Source organism: Chelon labrosus (genome assembly GCF_963514085.1).
Source record: "Chelon labrosus genome assembly, chromosome: 4".
Taxonomy (NCBI): Eukaryota; Metazoa; Chordata; class Actinopteri; order Mugiliformes; family Mugilidae; genus Chelon; species Chelon labrosus.
Window position 1 is genome coordinate 8767917 of NC_140340.1, and position 23630 is coordinate 8791546.

The 23630-nt window shown below is 43.8% G+C and overlaps 1 protein-coding gene across 1 annotated transcript; it reads right to left on the bottom strand.

The window, feature by feature from the left end:
* Positions 1–1465: 1465 nt before the first annotated feature.
* Positions 1466–16975, bottom strand: LOC311486940 (sodium-coupled neutral amino acid transporter 3-like). Its single transcript, XM_084542965.1, has 16 exons — positions 16833–16975; positions 15406–15438; positions 15133–15226; positions 14925–15040; positions 11120–11193; positions 10925–11017; positions 10651–10732; positions 7204–7286; positions 5783–5841; positions 5318–5464; positions 4435–4514; positions 3896–3996; positions 3445–3569; positions 3226–3370; positions 2465–2568; positions 1466–1758 (listed from the first exon to the last, which is right to left on the bottom strand). Exons 1-16 carry the CDS (start codon positions 16952–16954, stop codon positions 1654–1656), a joined length of 1563 nt encoding a protein of 520 aa, XP_084399091.1. The 5' UTR covers positions 16955–16975; the 3' UTR covers positions 1466–1653.
* Positions 16976–23630: the final 6655 nt, after the last annotated feature.

Below are 23630 nucleotides of genomic sequence, written 5' to 3' on the forward strand. Positions count from 1 at the left end.
TGTGATTACTTCCAGGAAATGTTCAGAAACAACACGTCCGATCCTCCGGGTAAAAATCATCCCTGCCTAAAGATGACCCTATAGGCTGGCCTTCTGATGGGTCTGCTGAGCACCATCCAGAGGGCTCATAACCCTAAGCCTAACCCTGTGTCAAGTCCCGACTTTGTATCTTACTATTGCTAGGTTAGACAAGTATAGGGGGTACCTCCCCGTGAAAAATAGCTGAAAACCTGTAGACTTAGTTAGCATTAAAACTCACATTAGCTTTCTATGGTGCAGGACCCTCACATTGCTATTGTCTGTCTAACCTAGCAACAGTAACACAGGAAACTGAGACTCGAAAGAAGACAGGAGCCGTCTGGTTGGTGGTCAGCAGAGCGGTCAGAAGGCCAGTGAAGGGTCAGTTATCACTGTGATCTATACAATCCAACAGGTGAGGTCTCCAGTACCATTTATCAGTGTCATTTACACAGTAATACTGAGAAACTCTTTGCGCATTAAAGGCATTCTTTTACATAGTGTGTAATCCGTCCCTGACTCCCTCACACTGACGGCCTCAGCTTGCAAGAGCTGAGGATCGCCCCGTCAGTCCGTACTGCATCTTCTGAGGTCTTCATCAAGCAGCGATTAATAATAAAAATATACATCTGCATCTTTATTGTGTAGGAATGTTATGATAAATGTGCTCGGTACGCCACGCGCGTCGCAAATTTGCACCCTGCTCTGTCGGAGGCGAGAGTGTTAACGCCTCCAAAATGGGAAATAAACAGCAGCAGCAGCAGCAGCAGCACAAGTTAGTGGAGGATAAGCTGAAGGCAGCTTAAAGGAATAGTTCGACTGGTTTTTAGGCTTCATGTCTGGCTGAGCTAACTGTGCGCTGGATGCATTTGCTGCACAGACATGAATGTGCTGTTCACATTTTCATCCAGCGCTGAAATGCTCAACTATTCCTTTAACTCATCCTGCCATCTGTGCAGTAGCTTTTTCTATGACTTTCCTCTGCAGGTGCACATAATAGACAATATGTAGTTATTCAAATAACTTAGAATAATAATATTAATAATAATAATAATAGTAGTAATAATGATAGACATTAAAATCATAAAATAGTTGTCTGTCAATAAATTTCACTGGGCAGTTGAAAGGGCAGTGCTTCAGATTGCGTCTTACAATCTAAGTAGCAGTCTATAGATCAACACATAAATGATGGATAGTGAGAGGAGGAAGATGCTCATGATCAACAAAGGTACAGGTGTATAGAGACGGCAGCTTTCCACATTGTTGCTTCACATCCTCCTCCCAAGGCGCAGCCTCGACTCGTCACTATCAATCTTTATGCACCTGGCCTCTCAGTTTATTCACTATCGGCTTTCCATGGAAGTTCACTGGCCTGGATCTGCAGTCACTGTTTGGCAGGATGTACAGTACAACGCGAGCGAGAGAAAGAGAAAGAGAGAGAGAGAGAGAGAGAGAGAGAGAGAGAGCCTTCTCGAACTCCAGACTCTGTGGCCAATATTCTCAAATGGAAACGATAGGGCGTCTTCAACACCGAATGTGATTCGAAAACAAACAAAAAAAAAAAACGGTACAACACAGAGAACTAAATCGACAATATAAAACCTGAAAGAAAACAAAAACAACGGGAGGTGGTGCCTAGTGGCCGCTGCTGGCTTTACTGCTGCCCGATGTCCAGTCAATGATGATGAAGCTCAGGCTCATTATCATGAACAGGAAACCGATCCCAGCGAAGCAGGCGGCCTGAAGAGGAAGAGAGAGAGCGAGTGCATCATGTTCAAGACGAAACATGCATTACATACACTGAAGAAGCGGAACATACTCTATAAGGCACAAACACAACTCTACATGTGTCTCTTTATTGGGATGACTCCCTTTAGACTTCCAGCTTTATTTTTTGTTCTGTCTTCTTCATGCGTTTTAGTTCGTTCGCTTCCTGTCTTTCTCAATTTCCCTCGACTTTTTTGCATCTCCTGTGTTCGGTCAGTCTCACCCACCAGCGTATACTCATTTGTCTTGTTGTTCTTGATGGTTTATTTATTTATTTATTGCTGGATCCCTAGTAATTTTGCCTGCTGTGTATTTTTACAGCCTGTTTTGCCCCTAGCCTTACGGACTGCCTACCTGCATATGGATATTAGCTTGTTGTTATAAACTCTGGATTTTGTATGCAGTGTTTTTTGACTCTCTGACTCTCTAACACGGCTATACAGATTCAAAAGATTCTAGTTTTGTACAGCACTACATTTCCCATTTTTTGTCAAATACAAAAAGACCATTTATTTCTACCTTTGTGTTTTTAGTCATTTTGTTTACTATGTTAATTAATGCCACACCTCAAGGGAGTTAAGGTTTGCGTCGATAGATTCGTTTAACCTCACCTCACCTATAAATGTTTTAATAAACTTAAATAGACTGAAATGCTCTCTGTTATTCTGAGGAGGCTCACCAGGATTTTGGGGACCGAGCGCAGCGGCTCCTCTTCTTTGGGTACGATACGAATGTAGAAGACAGCGGGGAAGATGAAGATGAGACAAGGGGCGGATGTGGCGCCTGGAAAACACAGAAAATTATTCACTCTCATTAAGTCCTGCAGGAAATCAGAATAAAAATGGTGGAAAAAAGCAAAGAGAGACTAAGCCACGCTTCTACAGTAGATAGACAAATTAAACAATGGACAAACCAAACGCTGGCTCTAAAAAGGGTTGTGTTTTTACGTTAAACAGATGCCCGTCGTAGGTTTAGATACTATTCATTTGGTTGCTATCTTAAACGTAAATTAATTAAAGCTACTCAAGATTTTAGCAGCATGTCTCTTCTAGAAACAAACTCATTTTACTTCAGGGGCCACATACAACCCAGTTTGGTGTCAAACGGGCCGTAACAGTAATATATTAGCATAATATTATAAATAATTACAGAGGTTTGCCTTTGTTTTAGTGCAAAGAAGTACACTTGCATCACGACAAAGTTCACATTTAATGAACTATGCTTTTACAAAACATTTTATAAACAACATAAATTCTTTTAAGAAAAATAAGTTTTGGTTCCCAGTGTTGTGTCATGTCTGCACTTCTTACTAAAACAGACCAACTCTTAGTGGTCTTAGGTGGCAATTTTATTGAAAAATTGCAGGTAATATCTCTCGCTGGTCTTGGCCTGCATGTTTGACACCCCTGCTTTAAAGTGCCAACCCCTCCTCTAACCTACCGATGATCCCAAAGATCCCCAGGATGTTGGGCGCAAAGATGACCAGCAGGTTGATGAAAGTGAGCAGGATGAAGGCGATGGCGATGTGCCGAGGCCAGTTGAAGGTCTTGTTGGGAAACACCATCTGCTGGATTGCTCTCCGCACCTGATCGGGAAGAAACAGACGCTGTTTTCACTGCGTTTCGAAACACCTCAGAGGGCGTCGCAACTTGTACTCACGGGAAAGAGCACGATCGGCACGGTGAGTGTGACGGCGGTGAGCACAGCCACGCGCACGCACAGAATCAGAGTGTCGTACGGGTCGATGCGGCTGTAGGTGTGGAGCAGCTCTGCTTCCACTTCACCTGGAAGAGACAGAAAGAGACAGAGCAGGCCTGAGGATGACCAATTGTGACCTATACACATCTTTAAGAAGCATAGTATCATCCGTAATAAGAAAAATAAAAATAAAATATGTACTGGATGTAAATCAATATGACTGTAGCCTGATGTGCCTTTAAAAATCATATTTAGATTTACAGTCTGACCACTAGAGGGCATGGATGTACTGCAATGCTTTTCAGTATACAACAGATGGATAGATAGATAGATAGATAGATAGATAGATAGATAGATAGATAGATAGATAGATAGCATAATATTCTGCAATGGGAGGAGGACCGGGCCTCACCATAGAAAGTTAGGTATCCGAAAAGAGCAGCCAGGAAGTACATGCTGTACATAACTGCAATGGAGATGTTGGCCACATGCTGCATCTTTTTCTTGTTGGGACTGAAATCAGAAAATATTGCCATGTGATGTCGCACACGCACAAACACACACACACACACACACACACACACACAAAAAAAAACACACGCACCCGCAACATCAGGGCATCCACTGTCAAATACATAAAGCATGTAACCCAGTTACTGTAAAATACCATCCTCAGCTCCGGGGCTCTTGAAGGAAAGAGTCGATAACACTTCCAAATTTAATCTTAGAAAAACACGCAACAGTGGTTCAAAGCAGGATGACATATTTAAACTAACACCATGCTCCACAATACAAGCAGCGGCAACACATTTCAAAATAAAGGGGGAAGCAGTGCACGTGACTAAGGTCGTGATCAGCCAAGCGTAAAGCAGACACTGTAGCTTTCCTCTTGTGCAACTGATTCCGTATCCAAGACAAACTTAGCGGGAGTTTTCCACCATGAGAACATACTTGCGCAGCTCTGTGTAGATGGGCAGGACCTCCGGGTGGCACACAAAGGCGAACGCCAGGATGGGGATGGTGTAGGCCGTCTGAAAATGAACCCCAACAGGTCACCATAGATACAGCAGCGCCATCCCAGACGTCTAACCACCAACCTCGCTCTTTACTGCCCATTACTCCCTCGGACACATCACAGAGAGCTAATTGTTTCTCTGTGATTAACTTGGGTCTGGCTGCAGATCAGCTTTAGCCTATTTAAGAATGCCTTACTCGTAAGCTGCTGAGCAGCCTGAGTAAGGAAAATCTCATCCATCTTCTAGGGATGCTAGTAAAAGCTTGATAGAATTTCCTAGAAGCAGGAACATGGAGTCAGTATTTGCTAACGCTCTGGAAAGTAAAATTGTTTCAATAAAATTGTGCAACGTTACAGTCAAACACATTTAAGCATCTAGCTGTGATTAATGGGTCTTTAAAGACTGTCCTGTTGTGAAGGTATGTACTGTGTAAGAAAACAAGGGTACTTAGAAAATGTCAAGCCTTTCCCATTTCAGTCATCAGCATGTCTCTCTGGCCTACAAAGGTTAAACATGATGATCTCACTGCAAGACACCAAATGCCAAAGCACTTTTTACACCTCTCCAGACAGCTCTGGGGTCACTGTCCATCTTTGAGCCTTGCTTTAATCACAGACTGCAGTGTACTATTAACAGCTTGATGGCTCCTTCTCTCTTTTTCAGTGCAGCCGAGTGCTTCAAACCAAAACGTCCATGCTCGGGTTGTGAAGTGGCACTGGCAACATGCTGATGATGACTCTAACATAAGTGGGTGGCTGTCAGTGGCCATGACAGTGCAAGGGGATTTGCTGAGTGAGTAGCATGCGTTAAAACCTTACTTGTGAGTTGAGATTGGCCATTTTGGGAACACAGGCAGGGTTATCCTCCCCGCCGGGATACATGGCACTGATATTCACCCCGCCGCCAGTGCTGTTGAACGCAAAGTCCACGAATGGACAAGGGATATTGAACTTCTTGTAGATAACCTGTGCAGTGCAGAGAGGAACAGAGGCTGTGGGACACGGTCAGTATACAGACAGTCAGAAAATATGTCACTGAGGGAGCCAGAGAAAAAGAGAGGGAGCAACGAGTGGATTACAGCCCGCACAGCCAAAACTAGGTCAGAGAAAAACAGAGAACCAACACAGCCTGGAACTGCAGCATGCAAACATTAGTCCATGGCAATGAGTAGAGAGAGTATGGAATACTAAAGAGGCGTTGGGGGGGGTCCTAAGGCATCTGAATATACTATCAGCCAATAGACAAGAAGCACACATAATTTACACTGAGATCAGGGGACTTACAGAAATGAGGAAGAAAACCATGCAGCTCAGCGAGAAGCCACTGGTGTATCCCAGGTATCCTGAAACACAAAGGCTTCATTAGCATTGTTCTCATCTTGGATTGCAAAGCAGAATTTTCCTTAAAACTGTTTATGTGCAGAGAGCTCATTACAGGGCTCTGACTGCACTGGCTGGCTCCGTTGTTCTTGGTGTCTCTGCAGGAGACAGGCTTCTTACTAGAGGTCAGCCAACACAGTCTCCCTTTCTCATTTCCAAACTGGCTTCCCCTGCTTTTCTCTCCTTTCCATTTATATCGTTTTGTGCCCTTGTTGCATCACGCTCACAAGAACCCAGTGGAACTGTGAGCGTTAGCAACGGAGACTTATTATTTTAAAACAAGCGGACGCTTCTCAGTCTTGTCAGTTATGAAGCGTGTCTGCACATGGACACCGAAGCAAGGGCACGAGACACGTAACACATCGTGAGGAAAGACAGTGGAAAAGATAAAGGAACAGCAAAAGAGCGAAGGAGAAGTAATAATAATAATAATACACCAATCAGGCATAACATTATGACCACCTTCCTAATATTGTGCAGGTCTGTCTGGCAACAGAATGTTGTTAATGTGGGCCTTTGGGTCCTATGGGTTGAGAGGAGGGGCCTCTGTGGATCATCCCACAGATACTTGATCAGTTTGGGATCTAGTGAATTTGGAGGCCAGGTCAACACCTTGTGCTGTTCTTCCTGTTTTTTTTTAGTTGTTCCTAAAGTGTTTTTGTGTGTGTGTGTGTGTGTCTGTGTCAGGCTGCATCCTGGGGATGGCTGCTGCCATCAAGGGGTGTCATTGCTATTGGGTGGGGGTGCCTGGTCTGGTCTAGGTGGGTGCTACATGTCTAAGTAACATCCACATGAATGAATGCCAGGTCCAAAAGTTTCCCAGCAGAACACTGTCACAAGATGGTCAATGTTATTCACTTGTCCTGTCAGTGGGTTTAATGTTGTGGCTGATCGTGTAAGTTGAGGCAGGAAAACTGACTGTCCCTCGAATAAAACGCCAACAAATGGGGCTAAAATCTTGGCAATACTCCCCTGAAGATATCTAACTATAAGGTAGGAGATCAGTTTAAATGTGACCAGGAAGCCAGCAAGGCTTACGTATGAGTTACAGTAATTCTTCCATGAGCAAAAGGCCAAGGACAAATGTTCTCTTAGAGGAAGTGTCCTTGAGTTGGTTGCCATGCACAGTTCGAGAGATGAAACAACACATTCTCACACTCCCACTGAATCTTCTCGATTCGGTGCATTCAGCGGTATTGATTCAGCTGCTTTATTTACCCTAGTAATTAACATAATTGTGGTCGCGGCGTGCCTCTAGCTCAGACTGGAGGGCAGGTGAAACGAGAGTCCTGCTGAAAAAAAGGGTCACGACATTACGCACTCACCTAGCTGTTTCATGAGAGCCAGCGGCAAAATCACTGCGACAGACACAATGATCACAAGGTAGTTTCCGTTCAGGTACCATTCGCTGTGGAGAGGCAGAAGGACACAGAGAATTAAACGTATTGATTTGGAATTATGACGCTTAAACGCTCCTCTCAATACCACTTCTGTTAAGAGTTTGCTCTGTGTCAGATATTGATCGCGTGGATGCAGGAAAAAGGTGTGAACAGCAAAAAATAAATAAATAAAAATAAGGCTGACAAGAAGGAAGAAATTTAAAATTCGATGTCGCTACAACTGTGCCGTGTCGTTTTGAGATCTAGTGAATTTGGAGGCCAGGTCAACACCTTGTGCTGTTTTTCATGTTTTTTAAGTTGTTCCTAAAGCGTTTTTGTGTGTGTGCCTGTGTCAAGCTGCATCCTGCTGGGGATGGCTGCTGCCATCAAGGAGTGTCATTGCTATGGGGTGGGGGTGCCTGGTCTGGTCTAGGTGGGTGCTACATGTCTAAGTAACATCCACACAAAAGGTCCAAAAGTTTCCCAGGAGAACACTGAATTGTCACAAGATGGCCAATGTGGTTTTAATGTTGTGGCTGATCGGTGTATGTATACATAACCTGTTTTATAATTTGGTTTCATTAAACTGCCGGTGCTTGTATTAGACTGTATTACAGTGATGTGGGGTTCACTGACCGATTGCAGAAGTGGAATACTAAATGTATAAACACTGAGTATGACTAAATATTGTGCAAAAACAGCGAGGTCATGTTCCATTGGAAACTTACAAAAAAAACAACAACAACAAAAAAAACATGCTTTTTGACTAAATGGAAGAGAAACTCATCAAAACATGTGACGATCAGATTCCAATGACATAAACACCTCCGTGTCACCGTCACATGCATGGCCATGTCTAGGCAGTAAATCTCTGAGAGTTATTTTTAGAAAGACACAGTGAGGGTGATTAATTTCTTGTCTTGTGTGAGGTGGGAGACGTTGCAACATCTGTCACACAACACACACACACACACACTTAAAAAAAAAGAAAAAAAAAAGAGGAGGCTCATCTATCCCGTTGTCATCCTAGCCTTGTGGCCATCTGGCCCATGGACGCAATCTCTCGCTGATACGCACCAACAGTATTTTCCCTAAACACATAGAAATAGGCAGATGCACAACAATCACTATGAAAACCCCGATAAGCAAATATACATACGGCGCTCTCCGCACTGACATATCAGCAGCGTTCTGATAAGCTGACTGGTTCAGCAAGCATGTAAACAAACACACAGAGCCTCAGGTGTTCATTAATTGTGCATGTGGGCTGACCAGGGTCAGATTGGTTTAAACCCAACACACATCCAGAGGCACAAGCAGAATCACAATTATGTGTGCTCACACATGCAGACAATGGACTAAACAACAGTGCAAACACCGACCAGGCATAACATTATGACCACCTTCCTAATATTGTGTAGGTCTCCCTTGTGCCTCCAAAACAGTTGTGACTCAGAGAATGGACATGGGTCTTCTGAGGGTGTCCTGTGGTGTCTGGCAACAGGATGTTGTTAGTGGGGGGCTGTGGGTCCTATGGGTTGAGGGGAGGAGACTCTGTGGATCATCCCTTGTGCTGTTCTTTATGTTTTTGTGAGTTGTTCCTAAAGCGTTTTTGTGCGTGTGTCTGTGTCAGGCTGCATCCTGCTGGGGATGGCTGCTGCCATCAAGGCATGTCATTGCTATGGGGTGGGGGTTCCTGGTCTGGTCTGGTCTAGGTGGGTGGTACATGTCTAAGTAACATCCACATGAATGAATGCCAGGTCCAGAAGTTTCCCAGCAGAACACTGAATAGTCACAAGATGGTCAATGTTATTTACTTCTCCTGTCAGTGGTCATAATGTTATGCCTGATTGACAACATAATACTCGTTACACACATTGTACACATGATCTAATGTAAATGACTCCAATAAATCATCACTGTACAGTGTTTGCTCTTCAAACTGTTTGTGTTACCTGTTCTTCTTATTGCATTATTTAAATGAACAAACTATTGTTTTTCCAAAATACGGATAAATAAATGCTAAATTCTTCAATAAAATCGAAACACAACCAGCATTATCGCCCATAGTTCACTGCAATTCTATCGTCACGCTGTAATTCCATTCCGTTTCATGTACGGTAGTATCTGTCACAGCGTTATTGTGTCTGACTGTATCTGATTGTAAGGAGTCTCTGTTATTTTGCCCACATCCCGTACAGTTTAACAATGCAAACACACACCCACTGACAGGATGAAATGCCATCGGGACAGTCTAGTCTGTCATTTCAAATAAACGGTGATTGTTGACCATGGCCCACAGCGCGCACACACTGCTGCACGGAACAAAACAGAGCTGACACTAGCAGACAACGTGGGCATGTTGTCACTCTATATCACTTCTATTGTGGCTGCTTATAGTGGGACACGTGAATCTAAACATTTATGAGCAAATGTGGTAGCGGTAGTGGTGGTGGTCTTCATTCTCCTCGTTATAGGTTGAAACCGGCACAGAGCATGCATTTGCTCCTTTAGTGAAATTATCAGTGTTAAAATTTCCATGCCTATTTTATTCCGGGTTGTGCACAACTGTTATTTTCCATATCCTTGCACCGCTCCCCCTCCTCATCAACCACTACCCTGAAAAAAAAGTAGGTGAGGAGAGGCTCTAACTGGGGTAAGGAGTTTTGTTTGTCTCCGAGGCCACCTGCACCAGAGAGCGATATCCCATGGTTTACGTTTTCAGCTGTGGAGTCTAGCTGTGTTTTGATGTGAGAGTTCTCGGTGGCCGCGCTGCTCTCCTCTTCCTCTGGGGTCACTATCGCAGCTGTTTCTCACGGCAGGTGCTCGGCGCATCCAGAGCGGCACCGGGGCCCGATGACTGGCCCAGCTTGGCGCCGGCTCTTCCGTTAACGCTAAAAGTCGTTGCGTGCGTGAGGAGTGAGGGGGATAACGGACTGGGGTGGTGTGGCAAGGTCTATATGTTTCACTCTGAACCGGCAGGATATTTTATTTAATATAATTTTGTGCAAAATATATGCTTCCTGCTCAAAAACCCAATGTAATTGCTGTTTGTTTTGAGTAGACCTATTACCTTGGTCCTGCTGAGGAGTGACGGGATAATGTACTGCTGTACTGTAGCATGATTTGATTACTCTTATTTACAGTTTCAGCTTTTGGAGGCACAGCAATGCCTTTTTGCTATTTGCTTTTAGCACAGTCAGACCTATTGCCTTGCATTATGATACTGGATATAATACTGGATCAGTTTAACAGTAAATTTCAACAAGAAATTTTCTATTAACATAAACTTTACTGCTGTTTTCCACGTGCCACATGTGTTCCCTGCACCTGATATCACTCATATCGCCAATCTGTGCACAAATAATACCGCGTCGCACTTTAAACACTCACCCTGCCGGCTTGTCCACCTTCAGAAAGGCCTGGATGACCAGAGGAAACTCATACTTGACTATGTAGAGGTAACTGGACATGGCTGCGGAGGAGAAATATACGAGTTAACACGCTCCCACACACATAAACACACACGCAGAGCGCTTATTATTAATCTCACCCGACAAATCACACTGCTCTACCGACATTATTCCAGAAATACAAGGTGGGAATTTAAAAAAAAAAGAAAAAAGAATGTGTACGTGCGAGGACAGATGGCGGCGTGTGACCTCACCTCCGATGTTCTGCAACGTGATGGCAATACCTGCCGCCATCTTCCCCGGGGTCCCAAAGGCCCTGTAGCCGAGCTGCTCGTATGCACGGATACCTGAGCCGCAAACACAGACAGGTGAAAGAAATTTATGCATGTGTTGAATCCACACTAAATTAAATTAAATGCAATGGTATGATAATGGTTAATGGTACATACCTACAATACCAGAGGACTTTAGCAGTAAATGGATGGAATATGATGAAAGGACTGCTACCACTGTAAGGAGAACCCTGAAACAAATACATAGCCGCACATTAAAAACCCAAATATTCACTATTCTTTCACAAAACCCTTTTATTTTTCACTGGCAACGAAGAAATTGTGCTTTTATACGTTTCATGTTCTGCACTGTATATCACCCCCCGTAGGCTGTTTATGCAGCTGCAGCAGAGGCATACATTTTCTGGATGCCTTGTACATAGATTGAGTGGGAAAAACCAGAGTCCCTGTGGCTCCACTTTACACCGGACTGTTAGTGCAGCTGAGCCAAGGAGGATGCCCCGTCGGTCCCTCTGCCCTCTGCCACGATAAATAACCACACGCACATCACATGGACTGTTTCAAAAGGATGACACTTTCGATGCAATTGGCAGAACGAGGAAAATCTCCTTGTGACCAGTAATCATCTTTCCCTTTGTTCCTCTGCGGTGGAATAACCCACTTCATCCACAACAAGTGATTGCCTCCGTTTTTTATTGATTTCCTCGAGAGGAACTTGACATGATTCATATTCGCCATCATAGAGCAGACAGAATATATACATGCATTTTCTTGTTGAAGACGGACGATGGTACTGCTCCTCAAAAGTGAAGCCAAAGCAAGTAGAGCTCCCCCTGGTGGTTGGCTGCAGTATAGAGGTCATAAGCTCCACCCCCTCCATGTTAGTGGATGGGACTTGGGCCGAACTAAAATAATAAAATAGGATGGTTTCTGTCATTTTATGTAGTTAATATAACGTTGATGCATACTCAAATGTCCATTTTTCTGAGAAGTTTTGTTTCAGATAGTTATTTGACAGTACAGAAACAGGATGTGACAACATGAAGACTACCAGTTGCCATGCCAACCGCTCTGTGAAGTGGTCTCATAGTCTGGAGGTCTGGAGTCTGGAGGTCCGTGTGTTTCCACTCTTGGACTGTGCTGCAGAGACTCTAGTATCAATTTGATCAATGCAAGGAAGTGGGGGCGTGTTGTCCATATTTATATACAGTCTATGGTCTTCTCCTTTCATAATTTGTCAGGGTTTAATCAGGGTCAGGGTTGATATTTTAGTATTTTTCAGGGAAATGTTCAAAAACGCGTGGTAATCGTAAGATTTTTCTTAGAATTCCACTCCTGGGACGAGTCCTTGGCATGTGGAAGTTTTGTGAATGGACCACTAATCTACTGACTTTCTGGATCCACCTCATTCCAACTCTGTTTGCTCTTTTGTTGCTACTGTTGGCAACATTAACTTTGACACCTTTCACACAAACACACTCTCCTCATTCCTCGCTCCTTTTTGGAAAAGGCCAGTCTGCCCGTCTTTCACCTCGACTTCAGCTCTTGGCCACTTAACAGTTTTGTGTTTGTTTGGCTTTTTTTCTCTCTTTTTTTTTTTTTTATCTCAGACTAAGTGGAAGAATGCAGGGCTGACTTGCGGGCGAGGATTTAGTCAGTCAAGTGGCAGTGGGAGGACAGATCTGATGACTGTCACACTCGGGTCACTGTAGCTCTGCTCACAGCTTTCCGCCCCGCTGCATTCCTACCGAGACCAGCGCCGCTGACCTGCTGAAGCCTCTGCAGCCGCCAACTAAATTCTCAGTGCTATGAAAAAATCAGGCCATGAGGGAAACAAAGGGCATCACCAAACATGTATTAGATAATTCCAATTGTCTACATACAGTACAGTTTAATAGTGTACATGCTATAATCTTAACATTTCAAGTTGTAAAACTTCAAATAGGATTGAATACTCACCGCTGTATACACCATAAACATGTCTATTGTTCGCCTAATCCCTAACAATAAGCCAGCTACAATACATTTGACTCCTGCTAGGCTATTTATCAGTCAGCGTTAACATACGTGGCGCTAACTGATGCCTCAGTGTGATACACTATTGCCGGCAGCAATTTTCTCTTTCCTTTGCTTTCCTCCCTTTGTTTGAAAAACATCGCCAAGTCAACCCGTTTCTGACCTTCTGTATCCGAACGCTGTGTCTCTCAGAGTGACACAGTACAAAAAGATAAAATGTGCATTTTGAGGCGATTATCAGCCGGGAGTCCAACGCGAAACACGAAGAGCTGCCAGTATTCCCCTCGCCAAATATGTCACCGACCCTGCCCGGGTTTCTCTGCTGCTACTCTATTGTTCGATGCAAGATCATGCAGATACGCGCACAAAGCCACGGCCTTTCATCTATAATGGGACGGATAAATACACATCATTTGTTGCACTCGGTCACGTACTATCAATCTGCACGCGATTGTGTGTCTACATCAGAGTGAAATAGAGTAGACTAATCGACTACGGAGTTAATCTCAACTCCTGTCCAGTCAGAGACTCTCGGCGTTCGGTGGCGGAGAGTTCAGTCAGAAAAACCACAGTCACACAACTCAGATCAAAATAAGGAGCTTTCTCTACCACGAGGGAAAATCCTCCAGACATGACTGCCTTGGAAAAGAGGTCAAATAACATTCTTGAATAACGTTTCAGGCTGACGGCAGCAACGGAACATAAAAATACCTCAAATATCTCCCCGACTGATTTGAATCTTGAACGCTGACATGAACACGCTACCGGATTTCTGCAGCAGAGTTCATTTTGAGGTTTTGACATCGAACCACCAACAAACAGGAGAGAACATCTAGTTTTCTGCGCTCGGGGACGGCTCGCTGAATCAACAGCTCTGCCTCAATTCAGTCAGAAACGTAGCGCCACTTCGCCTCTCACAAAAATATGCTCCGCCGGCACCAGCCGCCTCACACTCCAGCACCACCGGGAAGAGGTGTCAAAACAACACGAGGAAGGAGATGAGTGAAAGTGTCGGCGCTGCCAGCACTATCGAGTGAGACTTCACGGGAGGCACATGCTTGATTACTTCTGTGAACCGTGCAAACAAAACAGATCAGAAAGAAAAGAGACCTCGCAAACAAAGAGGACATAGATGTTGGGACGTAAATGAGCGCGCAGAGCTTTGACAGCGCGTCAGCCCAGTAACACAGAGCTGCTTTGAATGTTATAGCATGCAGTAGTGATATATTGCAAACCAGAGAACAAATATGCGTTTGTGGGATTCAGTCTTATAAATCAAGAGTAGCGTTACTGAAATAATGTGAAAATACAGGAGATTCAGAATAAAACTGGTAAAACTGCTGCTGATGATGCCAGCACAAGAAAATTAAATACTAATACAGGTGAATTTCTCAAAAATAAGCTAGTTTTAAAGGATAAATCTGTGTTGTCAACAAACACAATGTAAAAGGCTACATCTAACAAGCAATAGATGCTGGTAGCAAGGTACTCTAGTAGCTGAAAGGTCAAAAAGCCTCCAGTGAAACGCATAGAAACAAAAAAAAAAAAAAGCAGCTGCAGTCGACTGTGACGTCATCAACCTGACAGAAAACGCTGCTGCGGAGACTTCTAAATGTTAAACCGGTCATACGCTCAGCACCCTGGATGGTTGGTGGCGAGAAACTGTGCGAATATTTGCCGCATCTGTGATCGCAATTGGATGTGTCCATAGCCCAAGCAAATGATTTCCAGTACGCTATTAATCTGAGTCGCTACTTAGCACACAAATAAGCCCAGTGTCATTAGTTCCTCTGTCATAAACAAGGTCTGCTGCTGGGTTAATGCAAGACAATTACAATACAATTAGGGGCTATTTATGTGTTTATGAAGACGCCCGCGCTGGAAAACAAAATCTGTGAGCTGCAATCTGTGAGTTCATTGTGTTAGGTGCGCATGAGCAACTTACAAAAACAGGACGACCCCCGTGTTGGCCATGGCGTATGCAAGTCCTAGAATTCCACTTCCCATGATGGCGTTGCCCAGGTTGAAGACAGACATCCCAAATGAGGTTTTTCCTTCAAACTACAAAGAAAGAAGAGAGGAATCGGTGCGTTAACTCTCCTGCAGTTATTACGCTCGTAATTCCTTTAAAACTCAGCCGCGGTTGAACTCACATCTGTAAAGCGCGTCGTCTTCTTGTCCTCCATGCCTGATAAGAACTCCTGGCTCTCCGGGAGGTTGGCCTCTGTGTTTTCAGTTCTGTGAGGGCTAATGATTAGAAGCGCAATCATGAGAACACAAAGTGAAACACACTCAGGATCCATCACCAAACCGGCTTTTGTCTGAAACAAGCTACTGTTTTTTTTTTTTATCTGAGCTAAATTCCACACAAGACACACACAAGTGAAACAGAAAGCACAAAATCTTCTGTACTGTATCATACGTACCTAGCGTTCTGGGCACTATTGGCTACAGATTCCCTACATCAGTGTAGAGAGAGATCATCCATCACCCAACGAGAGCACAAAGTGGAAAAACAACACCCACAGTCATAATACAATAAGAGCAACAACAGTACATCATTCGTTTCCTGGAGAGAGAGGCTTTAATTAAGCCATCCATTACGCGAGGACACAACAAATATTACTAAACGAGCACTGACGTGATAATTAGGCGCTGCTCCATTATCCAGCACAAACATTAATTCCGCAGCTAGGTAGGTTGCTCAAAGGCACTTCAAAATACACTTCGGTTCTGAGGTGGTTCGCTCTAGTGGCTAGCCTACAGTGTCGCCTCGGGTAGCAGGGCGAACATAATAAGTTTCATAATCAGTCACATCACAACGCACAAAATTATCTGCACCTAATATGTCGTGGGCATGGAGTCTTTTCAGCGAGATGACAGTTGACTAATCCCTGAGACTGAATTAAATCCCAGTCAAATACAGCTTATCGCATCGTGTAAGGTGAAGGTCAGGTCTCTTGATGTTGATGGAGCTAACCTTTCGGTTTGGCAGAGAAACATGCACACGGGAAACTGCACATGCATGCGACGTGATGCATGAGGAAGTAAGACCTTTATCAAGTGGGAGGTTTGGAGTTCGAGTCAAGCATCCAGTAGCTGTAACGGGAATCAAATCACCTTGCTTAATTAGCCCTAATTGGACTCTTTTTTTGTGACTAGCCACTTGTGGTTTCTTTTCAAAATACTTTCATTTTTAGACTAAATATCTTCCAAAGGACTCCAAATGACACCAAAGTTATATGGGTGAGCAAACGATCGTATTTTATGCCAGAAATAAGGTCCAGGTTGTAAAAAACAGTAGTTCCCCTTTAATTCAGACCTCTAAGGAGATGTTTATGACTCAGTTTTACTAGGGGAGTTTTGTAATAACAATCCAGTCTGATTATCAAGTTAAGATTCAAGGTTACTTCGTCATTATGAACAAGGAAAAACATGAAAACAACAAAATGCAAAAAATGAATAAGACTTATTTATTCACGACCTTTAGGTTTTCATCCTCCACACACTATCACACTATCAGGGAGGCGTCTGATCAGTATTACTTCAAATATATAGTCATAAAGAGCCATCTGAAGAGACAAGAAGAACAAGGAGTCCTGCACCACGTGGTATGATCCCCCAGAGCCTTGATCACAACATCATGGAGTCATGAAAATATCAAAAGAAACGACTCACAGAGGATCTGTGACAAGTTCTCCACTTTTACTCAACCTGCCTGACAAATACAATAAAAGCTGTACGCGTGTACCCAGCAGAAGTCATTATTTGTAAAAGCATCCTCTAAAGGTACTGGAACAATTAATTTCTCGTGCGAACCCGTAAATGAAACTATTGGTCGCGGTGTACTCACTTTTCACCGTCCTCTGCTGATGGCGTTTTGGCCGATGCTGTGATCTCCTCCCCGGCCTCGTGGCCTTTCCCATTGGGAATAGCGTTCGCCTCCATCGTCTCGGCTGGCGTGTCCTCGCTCATATCTGCTCGGCTCAATCACAATGCGTCGACGTGCGAGGCTGCGCGAAGGTTCGATGGACGCTCCGAGATTAATGCTTCTACTTCCCTCTTGGGACCTGTGGGAGAAGAAATGCAAGCAATTGGCGTCCCAGCTTTGGCAGGTACGAGACGAGAATCTATAGGACATGCGACACACCGCAGTCAATTCATGACTCATTTAGTGATGACACATACGTACAATGAAAATTGTACATTTCTTACTGTACAAGAGCTAGTACAGAGGCATGAAACAGGACAGAACAGGGGATAATAGTATATTATTAGACATCATTTGATGGTCAAGTGAAAATCCAGGTAAATGAATAATGTGCAAAATTCACTTTGTCATAATTAAGTGGGTCATAAGATTTAACAAAATACAACCTAATAAGGGGCTGATTAAGACCCCAGCTGGTTTTAAAAGTGTATATTTGGACCTCTTTGATTTTGTTAATAGCCACACTCCCTTATTTTCACCAGGAATGGTCATCAGCAGCTGATTTGCAGTTAAAGCCACAGACACTGAAACGACCTGTTGGAAAAAGGATTAAAACCTGGAGTTTACAGTCATGGTAGAATAAGCGATGTGTGCGAAATTTTTTGTTTAAACTTAAAGGAAACATTCTGGGGAAACGGGTGACAATACAATGCTCTTCTGGGAAACTTTTGGACCTAGCATTCATTCATGTGGATGTTACTTAGACATGTAGCACCCACCTAGACCAGACCAGGCACCCCCACCCCATAGCAATGACACTCCTTGATGGCAGCAGCCATCCCCAGCAAGATGCAACCTGACACAGGAACACACACAACATGAAGAACAGCACAAGGTGTTGACCTGGCCTCCAAATTCACTAGATCCCAAACTGATCAAGGATCTGTGGGTTGATCCACAGAGGCCCCTCCCCTCAACCCATAGGACCCAAAGGCCCCCCAATTAACAATATCCTGTTGAGACACAACTGTTTTGGAGGCACAAGGGGGCACAATATTAGGAAGGTGATTATAATGTTATGCCTGATCCGTGTACGTTAACATGTTAAAAGGGGTGTGACATTGGCAAACAGACAGAAACAGAATAGATATATCTGCTTTTGTTGAATAAAATAGGGAGTAAGAAATTGCCAGACTAGTGCAATGGTTCTAGTGATGATTCCAAGTTTCCAACAAATCCAGACGCATGGGAAGATAAAGGAGGACACCCTGGGGGCAAATGGGTCTTTAAAACCCTTTCTATGAATGCTGACAGAGAGGATGAGAACAGGGATGGAGCAATTTTGGAGTTTAATAAACTTTTTTAATAAACTATTTATTAAACCAACTGGATTTCCTCTCCTGTAGCCTACATCAAAAACAGAGCAACCCCCTCAAAATATAGAGCTGACAAAGAATAGATGTTTTGGCAAAACCCATGAATAATTGACACGTCAACTGACAGGTCCACAGACGGAACAGAGCTTTTAGTCGGTCGTGACCCACTGGGCTTTGCGTCAGGCCTCTATTTCCTGGGTATCCTGTTGTGTTGTCTTAGTTGACCAGCTGGCTTGTGGGGCCCAGAAAGGCCCCCGGTGACATGTATCTCCTGGATGCCGTTGACTAAAGCCCCCTATCTGGCTGGCCCTGAATGATCTCCTTTGCCTCGCCACACAAACAGCGATGGAGGCCACAATGGCGACCACGTTGGGGGCCATAATAGAGGAGCGCACAAATGGTTGAGACCCGAGCATTGAGATAAAAAGAGAAGAACCAGTCAGGACCAGCTACTAACCAGTTCTAGCCGTCTTTGTGCCTCCATTTTTCTGCTTGTCACTTTTTTCTTGGTTTCCTCTTTCATTGAGGAGAGTTCAACACAGCCACAATGCTCAGGGTCTTCTGTACTACCATTCCTGGCAACCACTCAGCTGCCTTTGTTCCCTCAGGCCTCTTCCGCTTCACAGGCTGCTCTTTTAAATGTAGCTTCCTGTAGAAATATTTTAGCACATCAAATATTGTGTGAGGTGAAAAAGCCCTGGTTTTCACCAAAGCAGTCCTCTGAACCTGTCCTACCAACCACATTGCTGTGAGCTTCACTGCACAGCCAGGCCTCTCGGTGTCTCTGGCTAAAGCCAGGCAACGTGGTTGGGCAGCAAAGCACTGTGCACAATGGCACATGTTGTGCGGTTTCCTGGGAACGGGTTGGATAACAGTGGTACTATTGTGCCAGGCATCATTATACTGCCGGGGCCCCCTTGGCTGCAGTTCGCCAGGCCACTCGAGAGGCTGAAAAGGTATTTCACTGGGCTCTAATTGAAAAGACGCCACCTTGAATTCAACAAATGCCAGTGTGCTGTATTCATGCGTGGTTGTAGCAGAGTTGCTGACGGTAGCAATGGCAGAGGCAGGGCCACTCTCATGGGACAAATCACTGCACATAGCCACATTGCCACTCAGATAGTCCACAAATCACGAAGAGGTTGGGGGAGCCATTCAGACAGAATGCACGATGGGCCGTCCAGTTACAAGGGTTCCTCCTCAATGGCCTCAAGCAGTGGAGCATGAAGGAGCAGGGTTGATTGGCCTGAGTTGTGTCTTCCACAATCATTATGGTCAATAGCAAAGGAAATACATGACATCCCTGAAAATAGAGGAGTGAAAACCCATTCAGTCAGAACAGCTTATTTTTAGAAGGGTTGTTCTCCAGTCTTTTAAGTTTGAGGCAAATGAAGGCGACACAGAAAGAGGAAGAAATGTGGTGGCACAAGGTTTGGCTGCAGGAGCAATTTAAACATATGAGGGGTTGTACCGACTAGTAGACTAGTCGACTTTACTGCTGTGCCGTGGCGCTTCAAGCAGGAAGTCAACTAGTCGCCGATCACGTGACAATAACAACATGGATGCCTTGGAGAAGACAGGTGAGGAGCCCAGTGGGTCGTTGCAGCAAACTAGCAGCGGTTCATCAAGTGTGTGGAAATACTTCACTGAAGATGAAGCCCTACTACTGTGACATGTAAAATATGAAAGTCAGTCCTGAAATACAACAAAAGTACGACTGCAATGCACACTCATCTGAAAAGACATCCGCTAACGCTCGCAGAGGAACGGTCCAAATCCTCTCAACAGCAGTCAATTAACAACATCACCTGTGGTAACAGAGAGAAGGAGGCTGCACATCAACAATTTGCTGGTGAATTTCATTATCTAATGTTATTAGGCCTTTAGTTGCTGTACACAGAAAGGGCTTCGGAGACATACCGTTTGGCTCCAATATATTATCTACAACACGTTGTGAAGTACTATTAAATGGTATTGGCTAAACATATCTGCAGCTCACAGCATTTCTAAGCGTTTATGTTCAGTTCTGCTGTGTTGTATTAGTTGACATTGTTGCTATGGTTGTAGAGCAGGTTTTTTTTTTGCAGAGCAAGAAGTGTCAGACTGACGGTGTCTAGATTTCATTGCTGCAAAGCATCACTTTCTACTGTGTTTTTATGTGTGGCGTCATCAACTGGTCGACGTCGACTCGACTTTCACCGCATATCAGTCGACTTTAAAGAGTCGTCCAACCCCTAAAACATGTATTCATCCTGAAAGGTCCCTGAAGGCATTAACATCACGGACAAGGTATCCAATGCAAAGCCATTAGATGCATGATTATTGTCGAACTATAACGTTGAAATAACCAAGTTCATCAAACTAATTCAGACCATGTGGATTGCCATAAATCACAAGCAAAAAACACCACTGCTAGGATCAAATTTGTCCACAAGCCACAACAAATAGAACTAGCACAACAACAACAGCTGAGTTTAGGCCCCACAGACCTTTGTCCTGTGAAACAGAGGAAGGCTTGTATGTATGCAATGAAACCCGTTGTGCTCTGTAGACACTATGTCATGCTAGACCATGTGTAAATCCGTCTGCATGAGGACTTGTAGAATAACCCTTAGAGGAACCCTGTATTACAGATAAAATAATGATTAAAAAAACACATGCATATGTGCAGAACACACACAAGAACAGATATTAGAACAACCACTACTAGATATGTAAGCACAATATAATAACGCTTTAATAAATTACACTGCTAATTTAAGAAAAAAGGGGGTTACAGAACATGGAATACAAAACAGACAAGCCAAGGACTAGATGGGAAGAAAACGAACAATTATCTTTGGAAAACCAGCCTTTCCTCACTGCCACATCCAAACATCCGAATCCTATGCAAGAGTTAATGCCACATTGTGATGCTCTTGGTGGGAGTAAATGAGTCTTTTCACAGCAACAGCCGAGGCTATGTTTATTCAAGTCCTGATTCAAAACATCACCTCCGTTTGCCAACACACAGCGAGTGCATGCGCCTTCAGTTCCCCGGCTCTGACGTCAGCAGCCCCGCTGAGGGACGTCATCCCTCTGGAGGGAAACGGAGCCGGGCTGTTTCACTGATTGTTGTTCCTGAACCAATACCTGAAGCAAACGGCGCTGTGCGCGCTGATTCATCCGCACATACTGCCGCGCATGTGTGCGTCTGTGTTTGTCGATCATTCAGTGAACGCGGTAATTAAACAGGAAGCTTTGTGTGTGTGTGGGGGCAGTTTATGTAATGAATAATCTCAAACTGTAATGCTGCCTCTTCTGCCACTACTTGATGACAGTGTAATGGGCCTGTGGCCGTATAAGCTTTCTTAATTGAGTCCCAAGTGTAATTTTCAGACACACTTAATCGGTTGAAGAGCATGTGATTGTTTTTTGCATCCAAATCCATGGATGCAGCAGAAGCAGCAGCTAAAATGTTTGATGAATTCTCCTTAAAATTATCCACAGCATCAACATGCAGGACACATACAGTATAATCTCACTACAGCAATTTGGGGAAAAAAGAGAACTTGCTCAGTAAAGCATGTTTTATAGCACTGTAGCTGCCAAAACTGAGAGATGAGATGGGATTAAGAGATTACGCACAGCCAGTGTTTCACTGATGAGCAGTTAATAAATCTATCAGCGCATATTTTGTTATAAAACAGTGAGTTCAGATTTGAGACCTCTGACAATCAGGATGATAGAGCAGATCAGATTAGGGCCCATCTCACTGAGGCAGGAAATCAGGATCAAACCGCTCAGGTCACTCCTGCTCCCGTTCAAAAATAGCTGCAGAGGAGTGAATAGCCTCGGCTGTAACCCCACGTCATGTCACACACCAAGCTGTGTTTAAGTGCATCTGCAAGTGCCGCTGAACACAGCAGCTGTCTGAAATAAGCTGTAAACACTCAATGAATTCGCCCGGCTACCATCTGCTTGTGTTCTGGTCCTTCACACATGGGTGAACATGTACATAATAGACATAAGACAAATGCCGTGCAATTATGAGAGAACATCATGCAGCTGTTGAATGAATGACAGAAGAGATGCCTGAAGAGATGCCACCGCATTTTTTTTTTCCAACTTGTGTTATTAAACAACTTCTAGAATTTAGCAATTTAATATTTTTAAATGAATGTTGCTTTTTAAAATATTCAACCTTATCTCTATTTATCCCCTGATAAATTACTGATACAGTACACAATGTTTAGCTTCAAATTCAGCTTTTCTTCCTGGAACCAGTGACATCATTGGTGTATGGTGGAGCTACAAGCAGTTTGGGCCAGATGTCACTAAATTAGCAGTCAGACTCTTCAACATCAGCATTTCTTAGCACTGCTGCTGAGCTTCTTTTCTTGGACATACAAGAGCATAATACATACGTATGTATACCAACTCATCCCTGTCATTACCTCGTGTCTTTTTCGTGCAATACTTGGTGCAGCTCCTATTGGAGTTTGTTTTTATTCATGATATTCAAGAATGTCACTATGTACTGTATATTCAGCCTCCCTACCAACTCAACCCTCTCTTTACACTTGTTGTTTTTTTCAACTTTTGGTTAGCTACTTAAGGAGGAATTACCGTTTTTTTCTACAACCTAGACCTTATTTTTGGCATAAAATACGATATATATTATATTATATAATATCTATTTGCGGACGTGCAGTGGTTTGTTGTTCTTTGGCCAGCTGTTCCTCTCTCTGCCTCCGCATCCTCCTTTCCACGAGCTCCTCATCCGTATACTCTGGCTCAAAACGGTAAGGACGTCCATCATAAACAAAGTCGTCGTCCACAACCTCAGAATCGGAAAAATATTCAGCCATGTTGCAAAAAACTAGCAGTAGCAAATTACAGGTAAACAAGCCGACCGTCGCGGGTGCACGCAGTGCTCAGAGATGACATCATCCAGGTCAGAAGTTAGTAGGTCAATCTACAGACCCTGGATGATGATAACAGGTATCATAACAAAATATTCGTGAAATGAATGCGCTTTGCGGCAGATAATGCGTTATTTACGGCTGCGTTTCGGTGCCCCAATCACTCCCACTATATGGATATACGCAGCGCTCCACTGGATCTAAATATCGTTCAAACGACTCCAAATGACACCAAAGTTATATGGGTGAACGATCGTATTTTTTGCCAGAAATAAGGTCCAGGTTGTAAAAAACGGTAGTTCCCCTTTAACTTTTTTATATAGTTTCTCATGTCTACCTTATTCTATTTTTCTTTTTGTATCTTTTTGTATTTTGCACTGTTGTTACCTGCCGCTGTAACACCCTAATTTCCCCACAGGGATAAATAAAGTCCAATCTTA